At 45.0% G+C, this 21583-nt stretch overlaps 9 protein-coding genes across 9 annotated transcripts; 5 read left to right on the top strand and 4 right to left on the bottom strand.

Annotated features, from left to right (window-relative positions):
* Positions 1-10: 10 nt before the first annotated feature.
* V1513DRAFT_478274 (pseudouridine synthase) lies at positions 11-1681 on the bottom strand (the record flags this gene model as incomplete). Its single annotated transcript, XM_066900266.1, has 6 exons — positions 11-202; positions 260-590; positions 652-930; positions 984-1248; positions 1305-1640; positions 1664-1681. The coding sequence occupies 6 exons, from the start codon at positions 1679-1681 to the stop codon at positions 127-129; spliced, it is 1305 nt and encodes a 434-aa protein (XP_066754642.1). The 3' UTR covers positions 11-126.
* Positions 1682-2519: 838 nt separating this feature from the next.
* On the bottom strand, positions 2520-4026 carry V1513DRAFT_424156 (major facilitator superfamily domain-containing protein; the record flags this gene model as incomplete). The annotated part of the gene is made up of 3 exons (XM_066896072.1): positions 2520-3417; positions 3467-3585; positions 3637-4026. The coding sequence occupies 3 exons, from the start codon at positions 4024-4026 to the stop codon at positions 2520-2522; spliced, it is 1407 nt and encodes a 468-aa protein (XP_066754643.1).
* A 267-nt stretch (positions 4027-4293) lies between these two features.
* On the bottom strand, positions 4294-5947 carry V1513DRAFT_310804 (uncharacterized protein). Its single transcript, XM_066894657.1, has 2 exons — positions 4388-5947; positions 4294-4339 (listed from the first exon to the last, which is right to left on the bottom strand). The coding sequence occupies exon 1, from the start codon at positions 5764-5766 to the stop codon at positions 4609-4611; it is 1158 nt and encodes a 385-aa protein (XP_066754644.1). The 5' UTR covers positions 5767-5947; the 3' UTR covers positions 4294-4339; positions 4388-4608.
* A 92-nt stretch (positions 5948-6039) lies between these two features.
* V1513DRAFT_475813 (SNF2 family N-terminal domain-containing protein) lies at positions 6040-10112 on the top strand (the record flags this gene model as incomplete). Its single annotated transcript, XM_066900199.1, has 10 exons — positions 6040-6279; positions 6351-6424; positions 6474-6573; positions 6631-7560; positions 7616-7916; positions 7978-8123; positions 8185-8280; positions 8326-9015; positions 9065-9432; positions 9484-10112. The coding sequence occupies 10 exons, from the start codon at positions 6040-6042 to the stop codon at positions 9962-9964; spliced, it is 3426 nt and encodes a 1141-aa protein (XP_066754645.1). The 3' UTR covers positions 9965-10112.
* A 78-nt stretch (positions 10113-10190) lies between these two features.
* Positions 10191-12479, top strand: V1513DRAFT_441115 (uncharacterized protein). The gene is made up of 3 exons (XM_066897471.1): positions 10191-10438; positions 10496-10573; positions 10637-12479. Exons 1-3 carry the CDS (start codon positions 10292-10294, stop codon positions 12185-12187), a joined length of 1776 nt encoding a protein of 591 aa, XP_066754646.1. The 5' UTR covers positions 10191-10291; the 3' UTR covers positions 12188-12479.
* A 363-nt stretch (positions 12480-12842) lies between these two features.
* On the top strand, positions 12843-14254 carry V1513DRAFT_478278 (uncharacterized protein). The gene is made up of 4 exons (XM_066900267.1): positions 12843-13076; positions 13130-13529; positions 13580-13710; positions 13761-14254. The coding sequence occupies exons 1-4, from the start codon at positions 12980-12982 to the stop codon at positions 13877-13879; spliced, it is 747 nt and encodes a 248-aa protein (XP_066754647.1). The 5' UTR covers positions 12843-12979; the 3' UTR covers positions 13880-14254.
* Positions 14255-14768: 514 nt separating this feature from the next.
* V1513DRAFT_310981 (mitochondrial genome maintenance MGM101-domain-containing protein) lies at positions 14769-16125 on the top strand. Its single transcript, XM_066894658.1, has 3 exons — positions 14769-15417; positions 15486-15633; positions 15689-16125. The coding sequence occupies exons 1-3, from the start codon at positions 15075-15077 to the stop codon at positions 15957-15959; spliced, it is 762 nt and encodes a 253-aa protein (XP_066754648.1). The 5' UTR covers positions 14769-15074; the 3' UTR covers positions 15960-16125.
* Positions 16126-16791: 666 nt separating this feature from the next.
* On the top strand, positions 16792-17507 carry V1513DRAFT_457581 (TB2/DP1, HVA22 family-domain-containing protein; the record flags this gene model as incomplete). The annotated part of the gene is made up of 4 exons (XM_066899631.1): positions 16792-16820; positions 16909-17058; positions 17120-17183; positions 17244-17507. The coding sequence occupies 4 exons, from the start codon at positions 16792-16794 to the stop codon at positions 17505-17507; spliced, it is 507 nt and encodes a 168-aa protein (XP_066754649.1).
* A 1455-nt stretch (positions 17508-18962) lies between these two features.
* V1513DRAFT_441130 (uncharacterized protein) lies at positions 18963-21417 on the bottom strand. The gene is made up of 6 exons (XM_066897472.1): positions 21120-21417; positions 20953-21040; positions 20796-20871; positions 20640-20738; positions 20458-20578; positions 18963-20410 (listed from the first exon to the last, which is right to left on the bottom strand). Exons 1-6 carry the CDS (start codon positions 21160-21162, stop codon positions 19218-19220), a joined length of 1620 nt encoding a protein of 539 aa, XP_066754650.1. The 5' UTR covers positions 21163-21417; the 3' UTR covers positions 18963-19217.
* Positions 21418-21583: the final 166 nt, after the last annotated feature.

Genomic DNA, 21583 nt, shown 5'->3' on the forward strand with positions numbered 1-21583 from the left:
ACCAACTTTTACTTTTCGTTGCGACATTAGCATTGGATTGACCTATACTATTGTCATTGTCTATAATACAGTATTGTTTTATATAACCGATGCATTTTATATTACAGACACTAACTTTTCCAACCTCTACATGCCGAAATTTTGTTGCGCCCAGTCGGGCAAGTTTGTCTGATATTCCCATCCTTCAATTTTCGATCCATATCTAAATTGGGTTCTGTTAGCACCAGAGTTTCATACGAACATTATTTGCAGTACATACTTCTGTGCATGCAGCCATAACTCCAAATCATTCAGGCCAGGGTCAGAGTATAATTCCGTGTCGCAAATTTCACACTTCTCGCCGGAAAGTTTCTCACCCTGAGCTTTCTTACTGTGCTGTATGATCTCTTCGTACGCAACGCTTTGTGCTTGTTCGTACTTGCCCATGCGTGCCAGTCTCACGACAATATCGTCGTCATCGCCAGATCCACCTTTTCCCAGATCTGGTCCAAAGACGCGACGATTGGCGTATATAGGGTCATTGGCAATCGGATGACCGAGATATTGGAGATGCACTCGAATCTGATGGGTGCGTCCTGTTAGAGGGCGACCTAAGAATCAGGTTAGCTTGACTTTTGCATCATCCTATGGTCGACACGATAGGCTGCTTACACCGAACAACACTGGTTTTCCCGTTATAAGATAGTCGGTTAAATATAGTCGCGGCCGGCTTCCCATCCATTTTCACCCTATTCAACCCAAGCTTGGGATGGACAGTGACGACAGGCATGTCACATGAGATTTCTTGTTCTGGAAACTCCCCTATTACACGAGCCACATACTCCTTGAAAACAGTTCTCTCGCGAAGTCGGGCACCCATAAGTTGAGCGGCCTTGGCCGTCCGAGCCATGAACATGATTCCAGATGTCAATCGATCTAGCCTGTGGCATGCTGCGTAAATTAATCAGCGCCATAATACTTAATACAGGACAGACACTACATACGATGCACAAATAACTCCAACTCGTGTTTCATGATCTCGGTTATAGTGTTAAATCGATATCTACCGGTCGGATGTACAGGAATTCCGGAAGGCTTGTCAATAGCAATAATATCTTCATCTTGAAACACAATTTCAATTGACTTTGCAGGCACCGGAGGCTCATGCCTATGAATTCGATGACTTATTCGATCACCGTTTCGTACTATGGTATCAAGACCGGCTAATTTGCTGTTGACTGTGACCAATCCTGATGCCAGCGCATGTTTCTGGTCATTGATATCAGCAATCTTTCCCTTACAAACGAGGCGCACTCGAGACGTACGTAGTATTCTTCGTCCCTATCTCGGAATTCAGTCACAAATACGTCCAAAATGTTGCGATCCCTCCAGCGCTCCTTGCAGTAAGTCAAGTAGGTGAAATAATATGGCGGCACTTTTCTCAGTCCGCCTGCCACCACATACTTTGCACCTTGTGCAACTTCATCGTGAATCGTGACAATTTTGAATGACTCATTTTCAGCTGCGCCTGTGGTTTCTCCCAGTATGTCCGCTAAAGTCGACTGTCGAGAATCAAGAATCTGCCTGCGCACTCGAAACCCGCCACTGTCGTATAGTCGAACATGGCTAGCAAAGGAGGGACGGGGGGATATAGTCTGTTGCTGTATCTCATCTGTATCTAGACTTGCATGTGCTTGGCCATTTCCTATATCCGTCTTCGTATGAGCAATCGTCATTGTCGGAGGAGTGCTAGAATCCTGCTCTGCAGCGGACACCAGTAGAGCTGATGCCAAGGTCGCCATCGGTCGTACCGCGACCGGGTATACCTTGTAATTTCGCAACAGCAAGGTGGCTGAAGTATATTAAGTTCACCGAAACAAAAGTGGGTCGAGGAACTACACTACTGTCGGTGATATGTCTATGGTTGGTTTGAAATAGTCAATGGCTGTGGTGTTAAACAGTTCGGAGGTATCCTTGCCAAACAACCCTAAACCGCTCTGCAACCCATAACTTTTATTCTAGCCCGCAATATTCTAAATGATGAAATTACTGCAGAATGTCTCCATAGAACGAGGGTTTCAGGTCATGCATTAATTGCATTTTGTACCCACTGAAGCATCGTGATGCGTAACGAGCAGATCTGTACAAATAGAACAGATCGTAACTGTAAGATATAGTCGTTCATTATAATCTTAGTTCGCCAGCACTTAGATCACTGCTGAAGATGTATCTACAAAACCCAATTAGGTATGCAGTCTTCTGAACCAGAGATTTACCAATAACATCAAAGGACAGGTTTGTCGCAAGTGAATCTAGATGAGCACGTATCACCGGATAGTATTCAATAATTGTTAGCTAATGATATTCATATCCTATTCTTGCCATTCTTTGCCCGCCGTCGATACATCAAAGCACATCAACTGTCTACTTTATTGACCTTTTATCATCAAAATAAGCAAACCATATGAGACAAAAATTCATAACAAGCGATTTATCGACAACTACTTTATATATGCCGTTGTTCATACTTCACAAGTTCCTTACAACTTCACAAATACCTTCATCTGAGCCAACTTCAGGCGTGCAAATACAACAATAACGCCTCCGCACAGCATCATTATTCCACAGAAAAGTTTCATGGTCGTCCACTGCATTTGCCGACTCCCGTCCTGGATGATCGCGCCACTTAGCGGAATCCCAGAGAGACAGGCGAAACCAATGACTCCAAACATCGTGCCCACACGCGTTCCAATCTGGTTGATGTCGCTGATCTGGCTGCAGCAAGAAGGCATCAGTGTTACAACCGTCCCAGCAAAGAAACCGTACAGAGCAGCATACGTAGATATCGCTGCCAAAGATTGTGCCGGAATCCATAAAGCCAAGTTCAATATTCCCGAAAAGAAAATGCCAACAAGATACATATTGTATCGACCAAACTTGTCTGCGAGAAGTCCTGGAATAATACGTCCAAATATACTGGAGCCATTGAGTATGGACACAAAATAATTCGCCACTGTAGAATCAATTCCATGAAAAGTCGCGTCAGATACCACATATGCGAATGGCGAAAAGATAGCCAAGAATACAAAAAATGATCCAATGGTCAGAATAACAAAGTTGAAATTGTTGAAGGTTCTGCATATGGTCGACCAACTCAATGGGGTCCATCCACTTGGCATGTTGTTAGACTTCACTGCCACATTAGCAATAAGTAGGAGTGAGAGAATAATGAAACCGCAAAAACGCATTGTCCAGCCATATGTAGTATGATTTGAGAAGTGCCGAATGACAATGGGAAAGACAAGTCCTCCAACACTGGAACCACTGATGACGATACCGAGGACCAAGGCTCGTTTACGACGAAACCACGTTGACGTAGACGACAGGCACGCGTGAAAGGTGAATGCCGAACCAATAGGCGCAACGATTGCCTGGCAGCTGTAAAATGCTGTCAGTCAGCGATCGTAGAGTAATAAAATAAACTTACATAAGTGTCTGAAAATAGGTCTTGCTAATCGAGGTCATCATAATACCGAAGACTTGCAAGAATGTTCCAAAGAATATCAAACGGCGTGGACCAAAGCAGTCAAAAAGATGGCCAATAAACTTAGCATCAGGTCAGTAACCTGATGCCATATGACTGTCACTAAGGCATACCAGTCCGGAAAATAACAGAAAAAATATCTGTAACGAGGAGATCCAAGATATAGTGGACTCCGATAGCGTTGAAAACTGATGTGTCTCATAATATTTTTGAAAAATTCCCATAGCATTGATCCATCCGAATGCGCCAAATAAACCAAAAAAAGCACCCATCACTGTTGTCCACGCCTCCAAACCACCATCGGGTATGATTAGTATCTCAGAAGAGCTCTCATCCGTGGCGTGTGTCCCCTCTTCTGGGGGAAATGTGACGACTGACGACTCGTATGAACCATTCTCCTTCTTCTCACAGTCCTCTGAGGAGTACCGTATAGACTTTTCATAGGACGACGGAGATTCCGGCATGCAGAGTTGCCTAGACTCCGTACGTCGCAAGGAGTCCATGATCGTATCTTCGAAATACAATAGCAGAAAATCAATGAGACGAACGGTGACCCTAATGGGTTTTGCAGGAAGGCTGATAGCTTAGTAGTAATGGGCATTCGACTGTTGGTGAATCCATATTGGCATCCGAGCCGATAAGTTACCGCGTATTACCGCTGATAACCGTTGCTCCAGCAACCGCTGATAACCGGTTGTACTTTCCGCACATGTCAACTTGACCACTTACTCTACCACCAAAATACCCAAACCCTGCAAACCGCCATTTGCAGATGTATAACATCTTGCAGCAGATTGCCAACTACCAAACTTTTGCCTTATTTGTGTTAATCTAGAATATAGTAATTGAACAGAGGGTCCTAACTAACCTTATTCGCCAGTTATTCAATCGATTGTAGACGCTGGGAACTTTCAAGCACGCCGGAGCGCATTGGACGTCTTACTACTCGATACTATTGCAGTCACACAAAAAAAATCGCTCGCGTGGAATTCACTTCACAGAGGATAGTATTTCAGGATGCCCTCCCATAGTATAAAATGTCTGCCAGAGTGCGCTAGAAGTGTTCTTGAGAGTTGGATTTTCAGTTACGTCTTAGTTCTGCTGGCATTCCTCCGCGTCGAGCAAACCGGCTCTGATTGTAAAAATTCAGTTATGAAATCTGGCTCCTCGCTGCCCCTTAGCATATTTGCTCTTCTAAGCGCCACTCGTTCGCTCAAAGTAATGCCTTTCTCACTCGATTCCTTCCTCTCCTCTTTAGTAGTAGTCCCCATGGGCAACAATCCACTCCGCTCAGAGATAGTCGATTCTTGTTTCACGTTCGTCTTCGGCATCTCAGGCAGTGTCATCTGGAAGTCTTCGATGATTTGGGGAAACGGTCTTTCAAGCATGCTGGACCTCATCTTAACAGACTTCCCATTCAAAGTTGACGACAGTCGACGACCACCACTGTATATCCTCTCGTGGCTATTCTTTCTGGTAATCGGTAGTGCCGATGAATCTCGAAGTAGCTGGTCAATAATATCTCCTTCTTCCTCGTCTTGTTTCTTCATCGCGTCCGATGTGGAATTCGATTGGTATGTTGCGGGCCTGCGTCGGATTGTAGTTGGCGACTTCAAATTGGCATCCAAATCAGCAGGTTGTTTTATAGGGCTCGTCATGAGAAGTGCCAGCTTTGAGGCCTTATCTGCTCCGAAGTCACTTGGAAGTAGAAGGGTAGATTTGGAGGAGGGGGTGAAAGGCGTTTCGTATGGCTGATGAGATGAAGCTGGACGAGAAGCTTGAGATTTCAGATCCGCTAGCTCGGCTGCATGAAGGGATGCAGCGTATTCTCTGGCAACATCAAAAAACTCATCTTCTACCATCCGGTACTTCTCATCTCCCCGTTCCATCTCCATCCAGCATGCTGAGTCGGTGTCTAATAAATTTTCCTCCTCATATTCGGAGGATTGCGCTATTGCACTGTTATCAATATCATTGCCATAGCTGGCGTTCTTGATATCGTTGGAATCCCTGATATCGCGGTGGGCGGCCACTGATTGATCTTGGTCCAGATGCTGCTCCTGAGATTCATCATCACTAGAACTTGCTGCCATCTGTCTTTTCTGTTTTCTCGGCGGCGTCGCATCTGCAGCATTCTTTTGCCTGCGGGATCTTGGCGCCCTGGTTTTGGTCTTTGCGGTCGACTTCGAGCTTTCGGCATTGTCAATTTCCCACGGTAATCGCCGTCCGCCTGAAGTGGACATGTTGTAAAATTGTAATTATACCGATCCAACTGTAGTACTGGCATTCTTTGCAATTGTGTGTGGCATTAAAATAATCTGATTTGCACGATCGTAGTTTACATCGCAAACAAGATCCCCTGCCCAAACGTGACAGTCGGACGGTGATGAGAATGCTTTTTTTAAAGTTTCGCGATGACTAAGGTTTGCCCATGGATGCTCCCAATTCAGCACCCTCCCTTGGGCCAAGTCGCCGGAACTCACAAGAGAAGATTGTCGTGCCTCAGCAAGACCAGCATGGAAGAACATATAGCTTACGAAGCTAACTCCCCGCGGATGGACATGGTAGCTTCTCGAGATGCCGAAGTTACGGATGACTTCGGCACGGCAATTTCAGTCAGTCGGAATGAGATCCGGGCATCGCCATTTATCGCCGGATCTTCAAGTTCGACAGACGGAAATAATTTTGAGACCCTGGATAGCCTGGGTGTTACCACCATGGAGCAAGATGATTTAGAACGAAATGTCGCCGCACAGGTGAGTCTCTGTTCTACGCACTACCCGACTGCATCTAAACGGGGCATGCAATTCTTACGTTTTGAGAATAGGCGGATCGTGCTATCAACCAACGCGAATCCGAGCTTGACCAACGCCGTCTGGACAAGTCTCTAGCTCAAAAGGCGTATGTTTGAAAAGTATAGTTCAAAGCGATTTATGGCTGATAGCTCCAGTAAATACGTGGACCGAATGGCACGGCTTGAGGAGAGGTTGTCTGACAGGAATTGTACTATCAGCAGTAGAGCAAATATTATTGATGAGATTGAAAATATAGTATGTGGCAAAGGCAATACAATGCACCCGTACATGAGGATCTAACTTTCAATTTAGCGAATCGTTGATTTAGCACCAATAGAGCAAGATATTGTGGATATACGTGAACGCATAGCTGAACGGGAACGAAGAGGGCAGGCGATGAATGGCGTTACAGACAGCTCGCAGAGGCTTCCAAATGAATCAGAGCGCGAGTTTCTTATCCGGACCGGGAAGATCACCCCTTTTTCGAACATGTTTGGATTAGAGCGGCAGGCTGGGCATGAAGATAATGATAATATTGCAGCTATTACGCAGTCGACGTCCCGCAGAGATGGTGGCAATATGTCGCATCAGAAGCTGCGATTACCAGGACTGGAGTTGGATACTTCTGAGGAGGACGAAGGCGAAATTGTCGAAGGTTTAAACGATGAAGAGGCATTAACTAAACAGGTCGCGGCAGAGTCACGAAGCAAGAGGCGTGCTATCACGATGGCCCGAAAATCAAAACTCAAGAAAAGACATATCAGCTCAGATGACGAATTTAGAGAAAACGAGAAATCAGATTCCGAATTTTCCCCTTCGGAGTCAGATATATCGGCAGACCTAGCGGACGGCGAATTTCCGATAGAAATGGATGACGATGATTACGATGACTCGAGTGCCAGGACCAAAAAAAAGAAATCCAAGGTCTTAAGGGAACAGCTACCGGATCTAGATGACGGGGACGAAAAGTTTTACAGAGATCGTCTAAAACGATGGATCGAAAAGCGACAAGCATTCCGAAGACGCACCTTGGCAATAAAGGCTGAATCCAATGGCGAACCAAGCTCAGATACGGAGGAATGGCACAGAAATCATCCGAAGAATGGCGACTTGGTATTTGACGGTGGATATCGTCTTCCAGGTGACATACATCCGAGCCTTTTTGATTATCAGAAAACATGTGTTCAGTGGCTTTGGGAATTATATTCCCAGCGCACTGGTGGAATTATTGGTGACGAGATGGTGAGTTCTGTCTAAATATCTCTGTCATAACGGCTGAATGCTAACGCATCGACAGGGATTGGGCAAAACTATTCAAATCATTTCGTTTATTGCCGGCTTGCACTATAGTGGTAAGCTCGACAAGCCAGTGCTTGTTGTCTGTCCAGCTACTGTGATGAAGCAATGGGTTAAAGAGTTTCACCGTTGGTGGCCTCCGTTGCGTGCAGTCATTCTTCACTCTAGTGGTAGCGGCATGTTCGGCGAAACGGAGGATGCAGATGAATTAGACCGGGCAATAAGCAAAAAATACAGCAAGCGAATCGATTCGAAATCGACAAAGATAGTAAAGGCCCTTGTTGATAAAATTGTCGTTAAAGGTATTCTCCGTGTTAATCGTCCAGACATAAACGAGGTTCAGAAACTAATTCCTCATGGCAGGACATGTTCTAATCACAACCTATGTCGGCATGCAAATATACAGGGATGCGATATTGCCTAAACAATGGGGCTATTCTGTTCTTGATGAAGGACATAAGATCAGAAATCCTGACTCAGATATCTCTTTGACATGCAAACAGGTGAAGGTAGTCACCAAAGATCCGCTCCGTTCTTTTGATGTTACCGAAACTCTAATTCTTTATACAGACACCTCATCGCATTATTTTGTCTGGTACACCGCTACAAAATAATCTTACCGAGCTATGGAGCTTATTTGATTTTGTTAGTCCGGGCAGACTAGGGGTATGTGAAATTTAACTTAAGCAGGATATATTCTGACGAGGCTAGACGCTTCCCGTCTTTCAGCAACAGTTCGCCGTTCCTATTAATATCGGTGGATATGCGAATGCGACGAACGTTCAAGTTCAGACTGCATATAAGTGTGCATGCGTTCTTCGAGACTTAATTAGTCCTTACCTTCTGAGACGTATGAAAATTGATGTCGCCGCAGACTTACCTAAGAAAACAGAACAGGTATTATTCTGCAAGCTCACCAAACCGCAGCGCGACTCGTATGTCGAATTTCTGAAGTCTGGCGAAATGCAGAGTATTATGGCGAGAAAGCGACAGGTACTTTTTGGAGTCGACGTTCTTCGAAAGATTTGCAATCATCCTGACTTGGTCGCCCGCGAAATTTTAGCGAAGAAAGAGGGCTACAAATATGGGTCTCCCATTAAATCGGGCAAGATGCAAGTTGTGAAATCACTGGTTTTGCTGTGGAAAAAGCAGAAGCATCGGTGTCTCTTATTCTGCCAAACTCGTCAAATGCTGGATATCCTTGAAATCTTTGTCAGGTCGCTGGGTAACGTGGAATACCGTCGTATGGATGGATCTACGCCAATCGGTTCACGTCAAGAGCTTGTTGATGAATTCAACAATAGTACTGAAATTGATCTCTTCTTGCTGACCACTCGAGTCGGCGGTCTCGGAGTCAATCTTACTGGTGCAGACCGTGTGATTATATTTGATCCGGACTGGGTAAGGGCCATTGTGTTGTTTTGTTGTGCTTGGCTAATACAGCTCCCAGAATCCGTCCACAGATGTCCAAGCTCGTGAGAGAGCATGGAGACTAGGACAGCAGAAAGAGGTAGCAATTTACCGTCTGATGACATCTGGAACAATAGAGGAGAAGATATATCATCGTCAGATTTTCAAGCAGTTTTTGACAAATAAAATCCTGAAAGATCCGAAACAGCGTCGATTTTTTAAGAATAACGACTTGCATGACCTGTTCACATTAGGGGAGTCTGATGCTACCGGCACGGAAACGGGGACGTTGTTTTCCGGAGCAGAAGTTCAGATTAATTCGGCATCTGAAACTTCAACGAAGAGAAAGAAGAAAAGGGAAACAGAAATGGTAGGAAATTTGACAGGTGTTGCCGGTATGGAAAACTAGTAAGTTCGATTATACACATTGCAGCTTTACGTCTCTAACATTCGGATAAGTCGTGGAGTATACGATGAAGAAAAAGAAGCCGAACAAACTGCGGATAATAATGAAGACGGTGAAGATGGGATTATGGAGAGTTTATTTGCTAGATCCGGAGTACACAGTACTTTGGAACACGATGAAATAATGAATGCATCGAGGCCGGATGCTGTGTTGGTAGAGCGCGAGGCTTCCCGGATTGCCTCCGATGCTGCCAGGGCATTACGTGAATCTCGGCGTGCTACACGAGTAGCGGACGTGGGCACTCCTACTTGGACAGGTAGATTTGGAACTGCCGGTAGACAGCTTTTGCAGTACCGACCACCTCAATCGTCGAGGACTGGTTCGCGGCCAACTTCTGGATCAAGCGCTTCTCGTGAGGAAAGTGTTCGTCCAGGAAGTCAGTCTCCCACCCGGAGCTCTGATGTGAGATCTAGCTCTATTCTTGCTCAGCTTCGCGAGAAGAGAGCACTTGAGAAATATGGGTCTCGTCAGTAAGATTTTGTGAAGAATAGGCATGTAATAGGGGGTCTGTTTAGAATTCTTTTTTAGGCGTTCTGGTTTGTTCTGCATTTGTTGCGTTGTCATTGTCATTGCTCTGTACACAATTTTTATTAGGAATACAGGATTTGACTAAAACCTCAAAGAGGAAGTTTGCTTCGGTTTAGGGTAAGGCGTTTAAGATTAGTCACATCTAAAATTTTTTTCGCTTTTGTCAGTTAGGGTTACCAGTCCTTGTTGACATATCAGATATAACACGACGGCAATTTTCAGTCGCCATTATAGATAAACTGCATTTTACTGAACTGTATAATCTACCAGAACATGCCTTCCGAATCAGCCCCAACTGATGCCGTCTCTGCTGCTGCTGATCAGTTAGCTAAGACGTACCTTGATGAGGTTACTGGCGAACAAGTGTCCAAGACTGAGCTCAAGAAACGTCAGAAGCAGCGTGCTTTGGAAGCCAAAAAGGTGCGTGTTGCCATGGGAGTTCCACATCTCGAAGTGGATGATTAATAGCCACTGCAGAAGGAGAAGGCCGCTACAGCGGCGGAGAAAAAGCCAGCGGGCAAGCCCAAGGATGAGGAAGAGGAGTTAACCCCCAATGTGAGTTGCTGTTACTATTCTGGACTATGGTTTACTTGTTCAGTATGCTCAAGCTGTCTTTAGCAATATTTCAAATTGAGGAGCCGGGAGATCGAGGCTCTACGCAAGAGTCATAATCCTGATCCCTATCCCCACAAGTTCCACGTTTCAACAAAATTCAATGAGTTTATTTCCAAGTATTCAATACTCACTCGGGGTGAAACGCTTCCCGATGTTGAGCTCTCTATTGCTGGTCGTATTCATGTTAAGCGCGAGTCGGGATCGAAGTTGAAATTTTACGATCTCCATGCCGAAGGTCAATCCATTCAAATTGTGTGTCAAGCTCAAGATGCTACCGGTGACTTCGCAGCCATGCACGAGCACCTGAGCAGAGGCGACATTATTGGTGTCAAGGGCTATCCTGGACGAACTCAGCCTCAGCGAGGTGGCGAGGGTACCGTCTCTGTCTTCGCCAGGGAGGTCGTCCTCCTATCGCCGTCCCTGCACATGCTACCTACTGACCGCTATGGTTTCAAGGACCATGAGACACGCTTCAGACAGCGATATCTTGATCTTATCATGAACAACACCACGCGCGACAAATTTATTATTCGATCCAAGATCGTGACATATATGCGCAAGTTTTTTGACAGTCGGGGCTTCATCGAAGTTGAGACGCCTATGATGAACATGATTGCTGGTGGCGCCACAGCTAAGCCGTTCGTCACTCACCACAATGAACTCAACATGGACCTCTTCATGCGCGTTGCTCCTGAGCTTTATTTAAAGATGCTCGTTGTTGGAGGTCTTGAGAGAGTCTACGAAATAGGTCGACAGTTCCGAAATGAGGGTATTGACTTAACACACAATCCCGAATTCACTACTTGTGAATTTTACGAAGCCTACGCAGATTTTTATGATCTCATGGAGACAACTGAGATTCTCTTTTCCGAGATGGTTAAGGAAATCACTGGTGACTACAAGATTAAGTATCAACCTTCTGGTCCAGATGAGGGTGAGACCTTGGAAATCGACTTCAGTCGGCCATGGAAGCGCTTGGATATGATTGGCACGTTGGAGGAGAAGTTGAATGTCAAGTTCCCTCCTGGAGATCAGTTACAAACTTTTGAAACTGGTGAATTCCTTAAGGGTCTTTTGGATAAACACAACATTGTTTGTAGTCCTCCATTGACGAATGCTCGTATGCTGGACAAACTTGTCGGTGAATACATCGAGGTGTCTTGCATCAATCCCACTTTCATTACCGGTCACCCGCAGCTGATGTCACCGCTTGCGAAGTACCACAGGTCTATTCCTGGCATTTGCGAGCGATTTGAGTTGTTTGTGGCCACTAAGGAGGTCGCGAATGCTTACACTGAGTTGAACGATCCCTTTGACCAGCGCGCGCGATTTGAGGAACAGGCCCATCAGAAGGATCAAGGTGATGATGAGGCTCAATTGATTGACGAGACATTCTGCACAGCTTTAGAGTACGGCCTCCCGCCAACAGGTGGCTGGGGTGCAGGCATTGATCGCTTAACTATGTTCTTGACGAACTCTCACTCTATCAGGGAAGTCCTTCTGTTCCCTGCTATGAAGCCAGAACATGTTGAGAAGACAACGGAAGGGGCTTAACTTTGCTAGACGTTCTATGATAACGGTTTTATGGAGGAGGCTTAACTTTGCTAAACGTTCTTGATATATACTGTTTTAGAGGTAGATTTGATATCGTTAGATTCATCTTTGAATGTAATAAAGTTGCCTTCTGAATCGGATAGATGCATGGAATATCAAACTTTCGAGCACATATGCATAAGAAATATAATCGCAGCCGGTTAACCAAGTAATAGACGGCACGGAACCATATACATGATACACAATCTCTGATGTTATAATGCTGTGAAGAAATCACTCACTCTGTATATCTCAAAAATAGACTATTACCGAATTATGCCGTTCTTCGTCGGTCCAATCTCAGTACTCTGAGCAACTTCGTAGACTCTATTCGTCCGCATATGTGTTCATATATACTACCTGCTCAGTCGGCGTGGGAATACTAAGAGCAGAAAGCTTAATAGGGCACTTAAAAGATACAATTAGCCTCACTTTATGGGGCGATCGCTACCCACCTGTCTGTCTGCTATTTTTAACTGCGGCGTGAATTGACAGCCGCACCATAGCTAATATTTTCTATCATTGCTAAACCTACCTATTTTAAGCTAGTGAAGCTTAGTTTGGTTTTCTGCGCTAATCCCTGTTTGGCACTAGTGCTGTTTACTCGTGATTTGGCGATATTATTTTGGGATCCAATTTGTTTGGAGATTTCCAGTGACTCTCCAATGATATCTCCTTTTACTCTCATAGGTATCCACTGAATTCATTCGACAATCTCATAAGATTTCTGATAGATAATTATATACTACATCCATGAAATTAACTATAATAATATTTCTCTGCTGCCTAGTGTTGTCCGCAGCTTATTCTGAGAGCCCGCTTCGGCTTCACGATCTCGCGGCAAGAAATGGCATGTCTTCATTTCTTGTAATCTTGTCCTAGCTAATGCTAATAATTTAGCAGGTCCTCAACTTCCGGCGGTTTCAAGTAACTCTGCAGTGTCGTCCTCAACGAAAACAGCGTCGTCATCTCGTTCATCCATAACTAGCACTGCGACTATGACTGCGAGTGCCTCAACTGTTTCTTCTAGCATTTCAGTTGATCCGCGATCACCACCGGGAGGCGTTTCTATGATCACACCAGCCATTACCGCCTCAGAGACTTATATTAAAGTTGGAGAATATGCCACGTTCTCATGGAATTACACATCTCTTAGTGTTACTCCTTCGGCCGTCAATGTTGAAGCTTACTGCAGTATCAACAAGTACTACTATCCTATCGCCGAAAATCTTACGGTGAAAGATACGCAGGTAGTTTGGAATACAAGCGGCTATCAGGAAACAGCTTCAATCCCGCTCCTAGTGTACGTTGACCGACCTGAAAAAGACCATTAATTGAGCTAATTTCTGATAGCGCTGAGTACACCTTGTACATTTATGACGCCAGTTCGAATCCCTCAGCGGTTGCTAGTCCTGGATATCTTGCCCCATATAATAACTTAGTTTTTGGAGTATACACCCCCCAACCGTACACGCCATTAAATAGTATGTTGATCTGTGCCTGCTAGATGGCCGTTGCTAATATTATTTCACAGGCTACCAATGTGCAACCTGCAGTGCATCATTTTCACTCATCGGACGTAACGTGCTGCGAGGAACTTTGGCTATGAGTTTAATTTCCTGCCTTTTTACAATTTTATTCATGATGCGATAGAAACTGGAACTATGCTCTAGGTTTTTGATATACTTGTATTGACTGTTTTTCACTTTGGGTTTCTTTTGCATCGGTATTGAATTTAGCTTGCATTTGTGTGCTTTGGATTTCGCTATTTGTAAGTTTACGTATACACGATTGGCGTCATTAATGAATATTATGGTTACATGAAAATTGGCACGCTGAGTTGAGGTCCCAGGAATTATGTCCAATTACGTTTATGATACTGAAATAGCATTATGTGGTTTGCAGCGGCCTAGAATTAAACCTGTGTGCGGGTCTGGCTGATAGACAAGGTTATAATTATTGTTGTGGATATGTCGCGGATAAATAATAGTTGCGGCTCCAGACCTAGCGTCAGTAATTTGAGAGTTTTGATATTCATGCAACCCAGGTTCCTAAATTTTGTCATTGCTACTAGAGTTACAACAAAACGAATTTCACAGTTTAGAATTTTCAGTAGTCTGTCATTCAGCAATGAGCACCAACGGCAAGCCAATACGAAATCTTCCAGAACAAACATCGGAAGCTGATAATGAACCGGATGAGTGGTATAACGCGGTTCTTGTTCTCTCAGGATGAGCTTTTAATGGCTGACGGATCCCTACAGGGACAAGAGAATCGAAGACACAGGATGTGCCTGTATGTAAATCTCGCGCCTCAACCACACCTTAGGATGACTCTGACATATACTGCAATAGCCGAAAACATGAGTTTGACGGATTGTTACGCGGACAATGGCAGAGACTGGAGAAAGTGTGCGAAAGAGGTAAGCAAACCACTAATATTGGTGTTTTCTACTGCTAGACTCGATATGTGCATATAACACATCATCGACAACATTTCATTTATTTCATATGTCATTTCAATTATTCGAGGACTGAATTCTAAACATCTTGACACATGTAGATGGCAGCTCTCAAACAATGCTGGGAGCAAAAGAAGAACAATATTCGAACGCAGTTGCAGCCATAATCAAAACTGATAATTGTATATTTTGGCATATATGCAGATGCTGTGTGGCTGAATTTGTCTGGCGCGGTCAATTCGCGTCGCTGACGCCTTGGAATTCCTGAAATGGATGCATTGGTTTACGAAATTTTATTGTATCTATTCTCCTCTCTATCTTACAGACTTAGCTTTATAATATTGGCTTGTATTATATATCGTTGTATTCTTGTCTAGAGATTATACGATGTCTAGCATTGGACTACCGCGGTTGCTTTTATTACGATCACCATATCGTTTACGCGCTCCTGTATGGTGTATGTCGAGGATAGTAACGCAACGACGCGGAATATCTACGACACCCAAAAAGTTTCAGGACTCTCTGAATTCAACCATGGAGACAGAAGAATCACTGTCCGATGGTGGCTTCGAACTGAACGATGCGCCAGTGATACTCGACGAGAAAGTGTCTCCAGACAAGGTTGATTGGACGAGGTCATATCATGGCCTCAGCGTTGAAGCATTTGCTCCAGAGATTGCAGATATTCTGATGAAAGAAGTGGATCCAGACGATGTCGAAATCAAGCCAGGTAACCACTGACTCTAGGCGGATTTATCATATGCAAGACAGCGAAGCCTAACTTTCCTTGTAATTTAGACGGTATTTTGTATTTGCCGGAAATCAAATATCGAAGGATCTTGAACAAGGCTTTCGGACCTGGTGGATGGGGGCTTGCTCCTAGGGGAGAGACCATCATTACTCCTAAGCTGGTTACTCGGGAGTACGCCCTTGTTTGTCACGGCAGGTAAGGATCTTCTCCGTATGAAAACGGCATACATTGACTAACACTACTTATTTAGATTGGTTAGTATCGCTCGCGGTGAGCAAGAGTACTTTGACGCGAACAACATCTCTACAGCAACTGAGGGTTGCAAGAGCAATGCTCTAATGCGCTGTTGCAAAGATTTGGGAATTGCCTCAGAGTTGTGGGATCCACGATTTATTAGAAAATTTAAGAAAGATATATGTGTGGAGCAATTTGTTGAGCATGCCGTGACAAAGAAGAAAAGAAAATTGTGGAAACGCAAGGATCAGTCGTGGGAGTATCCCTACAAGCTTAGCACGTTTTAGGTGTACGGTAGACGATAGATAGCCCATAGGCATTGCATTTGTACATATTCTTAGTTGACAAGGGACTTTCATTTGGTTTTCAATAATTACGTTTCTTGAATGTGTTGGCGTCAAGGTGTTAGACCTGAGGAAAAGGTACTCGACTCTTGCAAACGCGTCTGCAGTCGCGAGGACATAGAGCTGCCTAAACAAGGATGCTTTATTGAGGCTACTATTAAGATTATCTGTAATGCCTAGCCTTTAAATGCACCCTTGCGATACCGCAACTCACTTATATACGAGTTTCGCTGCTAGATATCCTAATTTGGAACACTAATTAATTGATAAATCCGATGTTGAAACTCCCAGCGCGCATAGTCGAAATCCAATTGATGATCCCGCCGAACACGTTTCACCCGCATAAGATTAAATCAAAAGTACGTTATACATTAAATTTTATCTATATGGGTGATGTCACAATCAATCTTTCCTACTATGATACGTCGACCACAGTCTGGCGAGCAATTAATTGTGACGATTGGGTGCTGCTTCATTATTATGGGCCATAACGTGAGTGGGGTATCACGTGAATGCATAACTAAGTAATCACAGTAATAGCTGCAGCTGTAAACGCGTTTATTCGATGGCTTTACACAGTTGGGAGTTGTTCGCGGCGCCGCGATTAATCAGTCTCCCCGTACTAACGTACCTCACATATCTCTGACACATCGTCAGCTCGTTGGTCGACCTCCATTCCTCACATCGTTGAATTATTGAACGGTAGAGATTTACATACTGAATCTTGGCATTGATTGCCTTTGCAGACATACTTACTGTTCATTATATTTTCAAGATGTTTGGTCTTCTCCTGAAGTTCCTCTCGTAAGTGTGACCTAGCACATACTTTCCGTTTCCCCGCTTCTCAGGCTGTGCGTGTTAAGACGATGCTAATTTTGAATGGGCGGAGCAGATCCTGTGTGTCATTTCAATATCCTGTATACGCGTCTTACAAGGCGCTGAAGTCGCGGGATCAAGATGCACTTGTTCCGTGGTTAGTGTATTGGGTTGTCGTCAGCGTCGTCACGGCAGTCGAAACTTGGTTCGGCTTTTTATTTGTCTGGTAAGTTGAGGTCTCTCTGCTTCCATGCTACAAATTGAGGATCTCGCTAATGCCATACGAGGTTGCCCCTATACCACTTTGCCAGATTCGGATTCATGCTTTGGCTGGTAATGCCGCAGTCTCAGGTACATTTTATGTTTATTAACGTAATTTGGTAGCGGATATTAACCACATTGCATTTGTAGGGCGCTAATTACGTCTATTATACTTATATTGAGCCTGCAATATCATCCCACGAGCAAGAAATCGAAACACTAGTAAGCACTGCTCAGGACAAAGCGAAAACCGGCGGACTCGAACTACTCAATACATCAATCGAGTATATCAAGTGCATAATTGTGATTATGATTACTGGCGACAAGAACGTGGACGTTAAAGTTAATGATGCGGGATTGCAAAGTGTCCGATCTCAGCAGAGCGAGGTAAGCAAGTTTGCTCTAATTTTCTGAGGTCTATATGATCTCTGTGCCAGGCATTTGCGAAACTACGTACAGTGTTCCTGGATGTGCCAACGAGATGAAAGACAAGTCCACGGCTGAGGTTCGCGTAATTGGCCTCTATATGGGCCTACCCCGGACTCTAGCTGAGCAGAGTCGGGGCAGACGCAATCGTTCCCGCTGCTAGTTGGGCTTCGGTGCGTCTGTGCTGCGGTCACTGTGTATTAGGGTTTTTCTGTGTGGTCAGCCGGCATTTGCGTTGGTTCAGCTATGCCTAATAGAGTTTAGCCCCAGCAGTTGCGTGTGAAACATGAAATTTAATGGAGGCTAATGATTCTCCTTAGACAATTGAAGGCAACGGTACTATACCTTCGTCTACGATATCGGGAGTGTCTACTTATCGCAGAATTTTGAGTATTGGAAATAATTTGTTCAATGCAGCGTATCAGACGTCCGTCGATATTGTTACGTCACCTACAGGCGCCGGAGTTTTGGGCGGTGCTGCGGCCGGTGTGCCCTCCACAGATGTGATCGCAACAATGTTTGGCAATGCTGCTGCCACGTTTGTTGAAAGCGCTGCTACTGCCGCTGTGACTGCCTCTGGAGGAGCCATCGATATGGAGGTAACCCAGCCTTCCGCGGGTGCGGGTGATGCCACCGAGAAATCACAAGGAGATCTTGGGATATCCACATCATACTATTCTCGAAGCCTAGCATTAGTTTCGCGATTGTGGGCACGGAAGCCGAGTGCATCGTCGACTGCTAGTACGAAGGAGATAGATGAGTTATCTAGTTTAGAAACTGATTCCAAGGAGAATGTTTCGCATTCACCCACGCCGCAGCCAGCAAAGTCATGGCCAGGACAATATGTCACTGCGCCACAGGAGGGCACAGTTGTGGGTGAAACCTCAATATCCAATGCGGACGAAATGATCCGTGCGGAAGTATCGACTACTCCAGAAGGAAAGAACGTCGAATGGGTCATCATTTAATGCTTCTAGTCGTCGTTTTCTTCTTTTGATTCGTTTATTGTTTGCTAACTCCACACTCGGTCAATCATTTGTGAGCGGAATTGCAATGTTTTCCGGCGTATTGTTAACTTTGTTAATAAGTGCTCTCTATCACTCTTGTTGTGTTTAGTACGGGCGAAATATCGGAGTAAGGATTGGAAGCGGTATCAGGGTACATTCCGGGGAATTGGGTCCACATGCCCAGGGGCGTTGCAAATGGGAATTGCGGTTCAGAGATAAATTGGTTTGTAAATCCCGGGGCGAGAATGCCGAGCGAAATTTTTTTTATTGGATTTATAATTGTGAACGATTTCATTATTGTATATGGCGATATAGGGCGGTTGTTTTACCTATCTGTACTTTATATTACTGCTATCAGGGTATATTTGTAAAGTCTCCGTTCCATTTGTCGGCTGTGTAATTATGAAAGCGACAATGTGCTGAAAGTAGTATTAAGGTACTTACACTTCCACTGCAAAATCGATCCTGATAGAGATTATATGCGAGTATGCTTCCGATCGGACAAAATTAAAACAACCAATGTATTAAATGGAGTTTATCAAATAACACATATTCAAACGAGGACATATATCGCGCCAATAGCAAACAACGAAGACATTATGGAAATCAATAAATATTACTACCCAAAAGACATTACATCCTATCTAACTTGATCCAAGAACAGACTTTGATCATACTTGGTCAACGGACTTCAACGGCGAGATGCGAATGACGACACATCTGGATACCCGGCGAACGCTTGAGGTGGCGCAGCAGATGATCCGTTTGGCGCCGTCGTAGCTGTATTTGTTGTTGGATAAGACGCGCTAGGGTAATAGGGATTATTATTTGTCGTCGAGGGATAAGGGATGTTATTAGAGGTTGATGGAAATGGGTTATTATCGGGAGTTGGCGAATAAAGTTGCTGGCCCGAGACTGTTGAGTACGGAGCCTGACCAGTCGTCGGCGGCAGCGAAGTCTGGATGAAGGGTGCATAGGGAGTCTGATCTGCCAGTGGGTGGGGCGTGGGTGCTTGATATGGTGCCGGTCTAGCGGACGAGAACGGTGTCTGGCTCGACGACGGAGCAATGGGACTTATCGCCGATGTCGCGAGAAGATCTACCGGCGATGAGGTAGCATAGGGAGCAGGAGCGGAAATATTTGGGAGTCTGGGTGACTGGTATTCCCGAATATACGAATTGACGGATGTCTCGTATTTGTTGGCAGCAGCAGTAAATCGATTGTTCAAGTCGACCATTTCTTCTTTGCGCAAAGCATATTTGTCGATAAGCCTGATAAGGGTTGGTCGGATAGACATGGCTGTTTTGTACAGATTCTCCATCTCCATGGAGTCCACATTTTCGATAGCATCCTGACTCGACAGCAATGCCAGGAGACGCTCAATGTTCGCTGACTCCGCAAAGACCTTCGCTTCCTCATCCGCGTCACGCTGAATATCCTCCGGCGTTGGCTCCTTGATCGGCGTGACATAATTAAGAGGGAAAATTCCAACCTGCCCACGAAGGGAGCCCTTCCACCAGTCCTGATACACCGATTCCATAACAAATATGACGTCACCACGACGGAACGAAAGCTCGCCAGGCTCAGTAGTTGTCAAGTCATAGAGCGCGCGAACTCGATTGACCGACGATGCTGGATCAGTTGTGGCTGCTGGTGCCTGTGCAGTATTTTCTGCAGTGTCATTAACCGTGGTAGATTCTTCCTTGAATGCTGCCACGTTCTGCCGTTCTACTTCTTCTTGCCGCTGCTTGGTCTCTATCTCTTCTTTCTGTTTGCTCTCCTGAAGCGAGAGAGCGAGAACCATTTGGAGTTCTTCATCCTCAGATGTCTGCATTCGCTGAATCGGAGGTTTCTGTGGTTTTTCTGGTGCGTGTAATCGAGGGTCTACTATTAATCAGTAAAGCTCGCCCACTAAATAGTTGGAAACGTACTAAGCGTTTTGACCTGGACTAAGGCGTCCGCCATAATATCAAGAGACGGGTCATGTCTAAACACTCTCACAAGCCCTTCCATAACTTCTAGCAACCGTGACTTGACGGTGGCATGCACAGTCTGCATTTGCGAAAATTAGCAATAAAATTCGAATTAGGTACCGAGAATATAAAACACGCACTCTATCTGTCGCCATACGAATCAATGTCTGCGTGAAGGCACGCGACGCGAGCTCTCTATGCATTTTAGTGCCGCAGTTCTGCGCTAAAGAGTTTGCGAGCTACACTATGACGTTAGAAAAATCGAGCATGCGAAGAGCTGATAATTGACAACGTACAGTTAGCGTATATAGTTGTACATTAGCGGATCGATGTGCGAGCCGCTTCTGAAGGACGGTGACCGCAGCTTTGGATCTACGTGAACCATGATATTAGCGATCATCTCGAAATGAATCAGCTTAGCCGGAGACCAGCTCACGGCTGTGGCAGACATACCCATCCTCCGGAGATTCGTTCACTTCGTCACACACTTCAAGGATATATTCCCAATTTTCACTGGTCAAATTCTCATCGGTTGCCTTGTCTGGTAGGAAAAGGACAGTTAGAAACCCGACAGATCACTAGAGTCGCGGACATGACTCGCAAATAAAGAGATGACATACTGATGGCCTCTTCAATCGAAGTCGGACTAGAAGAGCGAAACATTGTGTGTTGATGCAAGGGATGCTGGTACGCAAAGTCGGCAGATTGTTGGAGAGATGACAAATTCAATGCTTCACGCAGTTTAAAGTAGCGGGGGATTATTGTAACGGCGACGCCGCACGGAGGTTAGCACCACTTGAAATATTTAGTGATCGATGGGTATTGGCTTTCGTTCGTGGAAGATGACAGATGGTAGATAGTCCACGGGCAAACGCAAAATATATAGATGACGGAAGCAAAAATATTTGAGAGTGCAACTGTTGACAGTTAGATCTTACGATGTGCCTGCAGGCAGTTCAGTAGAGAGTAAGGAGCATATACGTCACACGCCCATCAGCCACAAGCCTACGCGTCACTTAATTTGGCTCCCAGAGCTTACGTGCGCAGCCCCACTCGTCTTCGCCACAACGCTCCTCCCTATATT

The sequence above is a fragment of the Lipomyces chichibuensis genome, assembly GCF_038497645.1.
Source record: "Lipomyces chichibuensis strain CBS 12929 unplaced genomic scaffold V1513scaffold_8, whole genome shotgun sequence".
NCBI classification, from domain to species: domain Eukaryota; kingdom Fungi; phylum Ascomycota; class Lipomycetes; order Lipomycetales; family Lipomycetaceae; genus Lipomyces; species Lipomyces chichibuensis.

Coding starts and splice junctions, on each gene's coding strand:
- V1513DRAFT_441115 (XM_066897471.1), top strand. CDS start 10,292: ATGCCTTCCGAATCAGCCCCAACTGATGCCGTCTCTGCTGCTGCTGAT. Junction 10,439..10,495: donor GTGCTTTGGAAGCCAAAAAG/GTGCGTGTTGCC, acceptor TAGCCACTGCAG/AAGGAGAAGGCCGCTACAGC. Junction 10,574..10,636: donor AAGAGGAGTTAACCCCCAAT/GTGAGTTGCTGT, acceptor AGCTGTCTTTAG/CAATATTTCAAATTGAGGAG.
- V1513DRAFT_310981 (XM_066894658.1), top strand. CDS start 15,075: ATGTCTAGCATTGGACTACCGCGGTTGCTTTTATTACGATCACCATAT. Junction 15,418..15,485: donor CGATGTCGAAATCAAGCCAG/GTAACCACTGAC, acceptor CTTGTAATTTAG/ACGGTATTTTGTATTTGCCG. Junction 15,634..15,688: donor GCCCTTGTTTGTCACGGCAG/GTAAGGATCTTC, acceptor CTACTTATTTAG/ATTGGTTAGTATCGCTCGCG.
- V1513DRAFT_310804 (XM_066894657.1), bottom strand. CDS start 5,766: ATGTCCACTTCAGGCGGACGGCGATTACCGTGGGAAATTGACAATGCC.
- V1513DRAFT_441130 (XM_066897472.1), bottom strand. CDS start 21,162: ATGTTTCGCTCTTCTAGTCCGACTTCGATTGAAGAGGCCATCA. Junction 20,739..20,795: donor TACAACTATATACGCTAACT/GTACGTTGTCAA, acceptor GTCATAGTGTAG/CTCGCAAACTCTTTAGCGCA. Junction 20,411..20,457: donor AGTCCAGGTCAAAACGCTTA/GTACGTTTCCAA, acceptor GATTAATAGTAG/ACCCTCGATTACACGCACCA.
- V1513DRAFT_478278 (XM_066900267.1), top strand. CDS start 12,980: ATGAAATTAACTATAATAATATTTCTCTGCTGCCTAGTGTTGTCCGCA. Junction 13,077..13,129: donor CGATCTCGCGGCAAGAAATG/GCATGTCTTCAT, acceptor ATAATTTAGCAG/GTCCTCAACTTCCGGCGGTT. Junction 13,711..13,760: donor ACCGTACACGCCATTAAATA/GTATGTTGATCT, acceptor ATTATTTCACAG/GCTACCAATGTGCAACCTGC.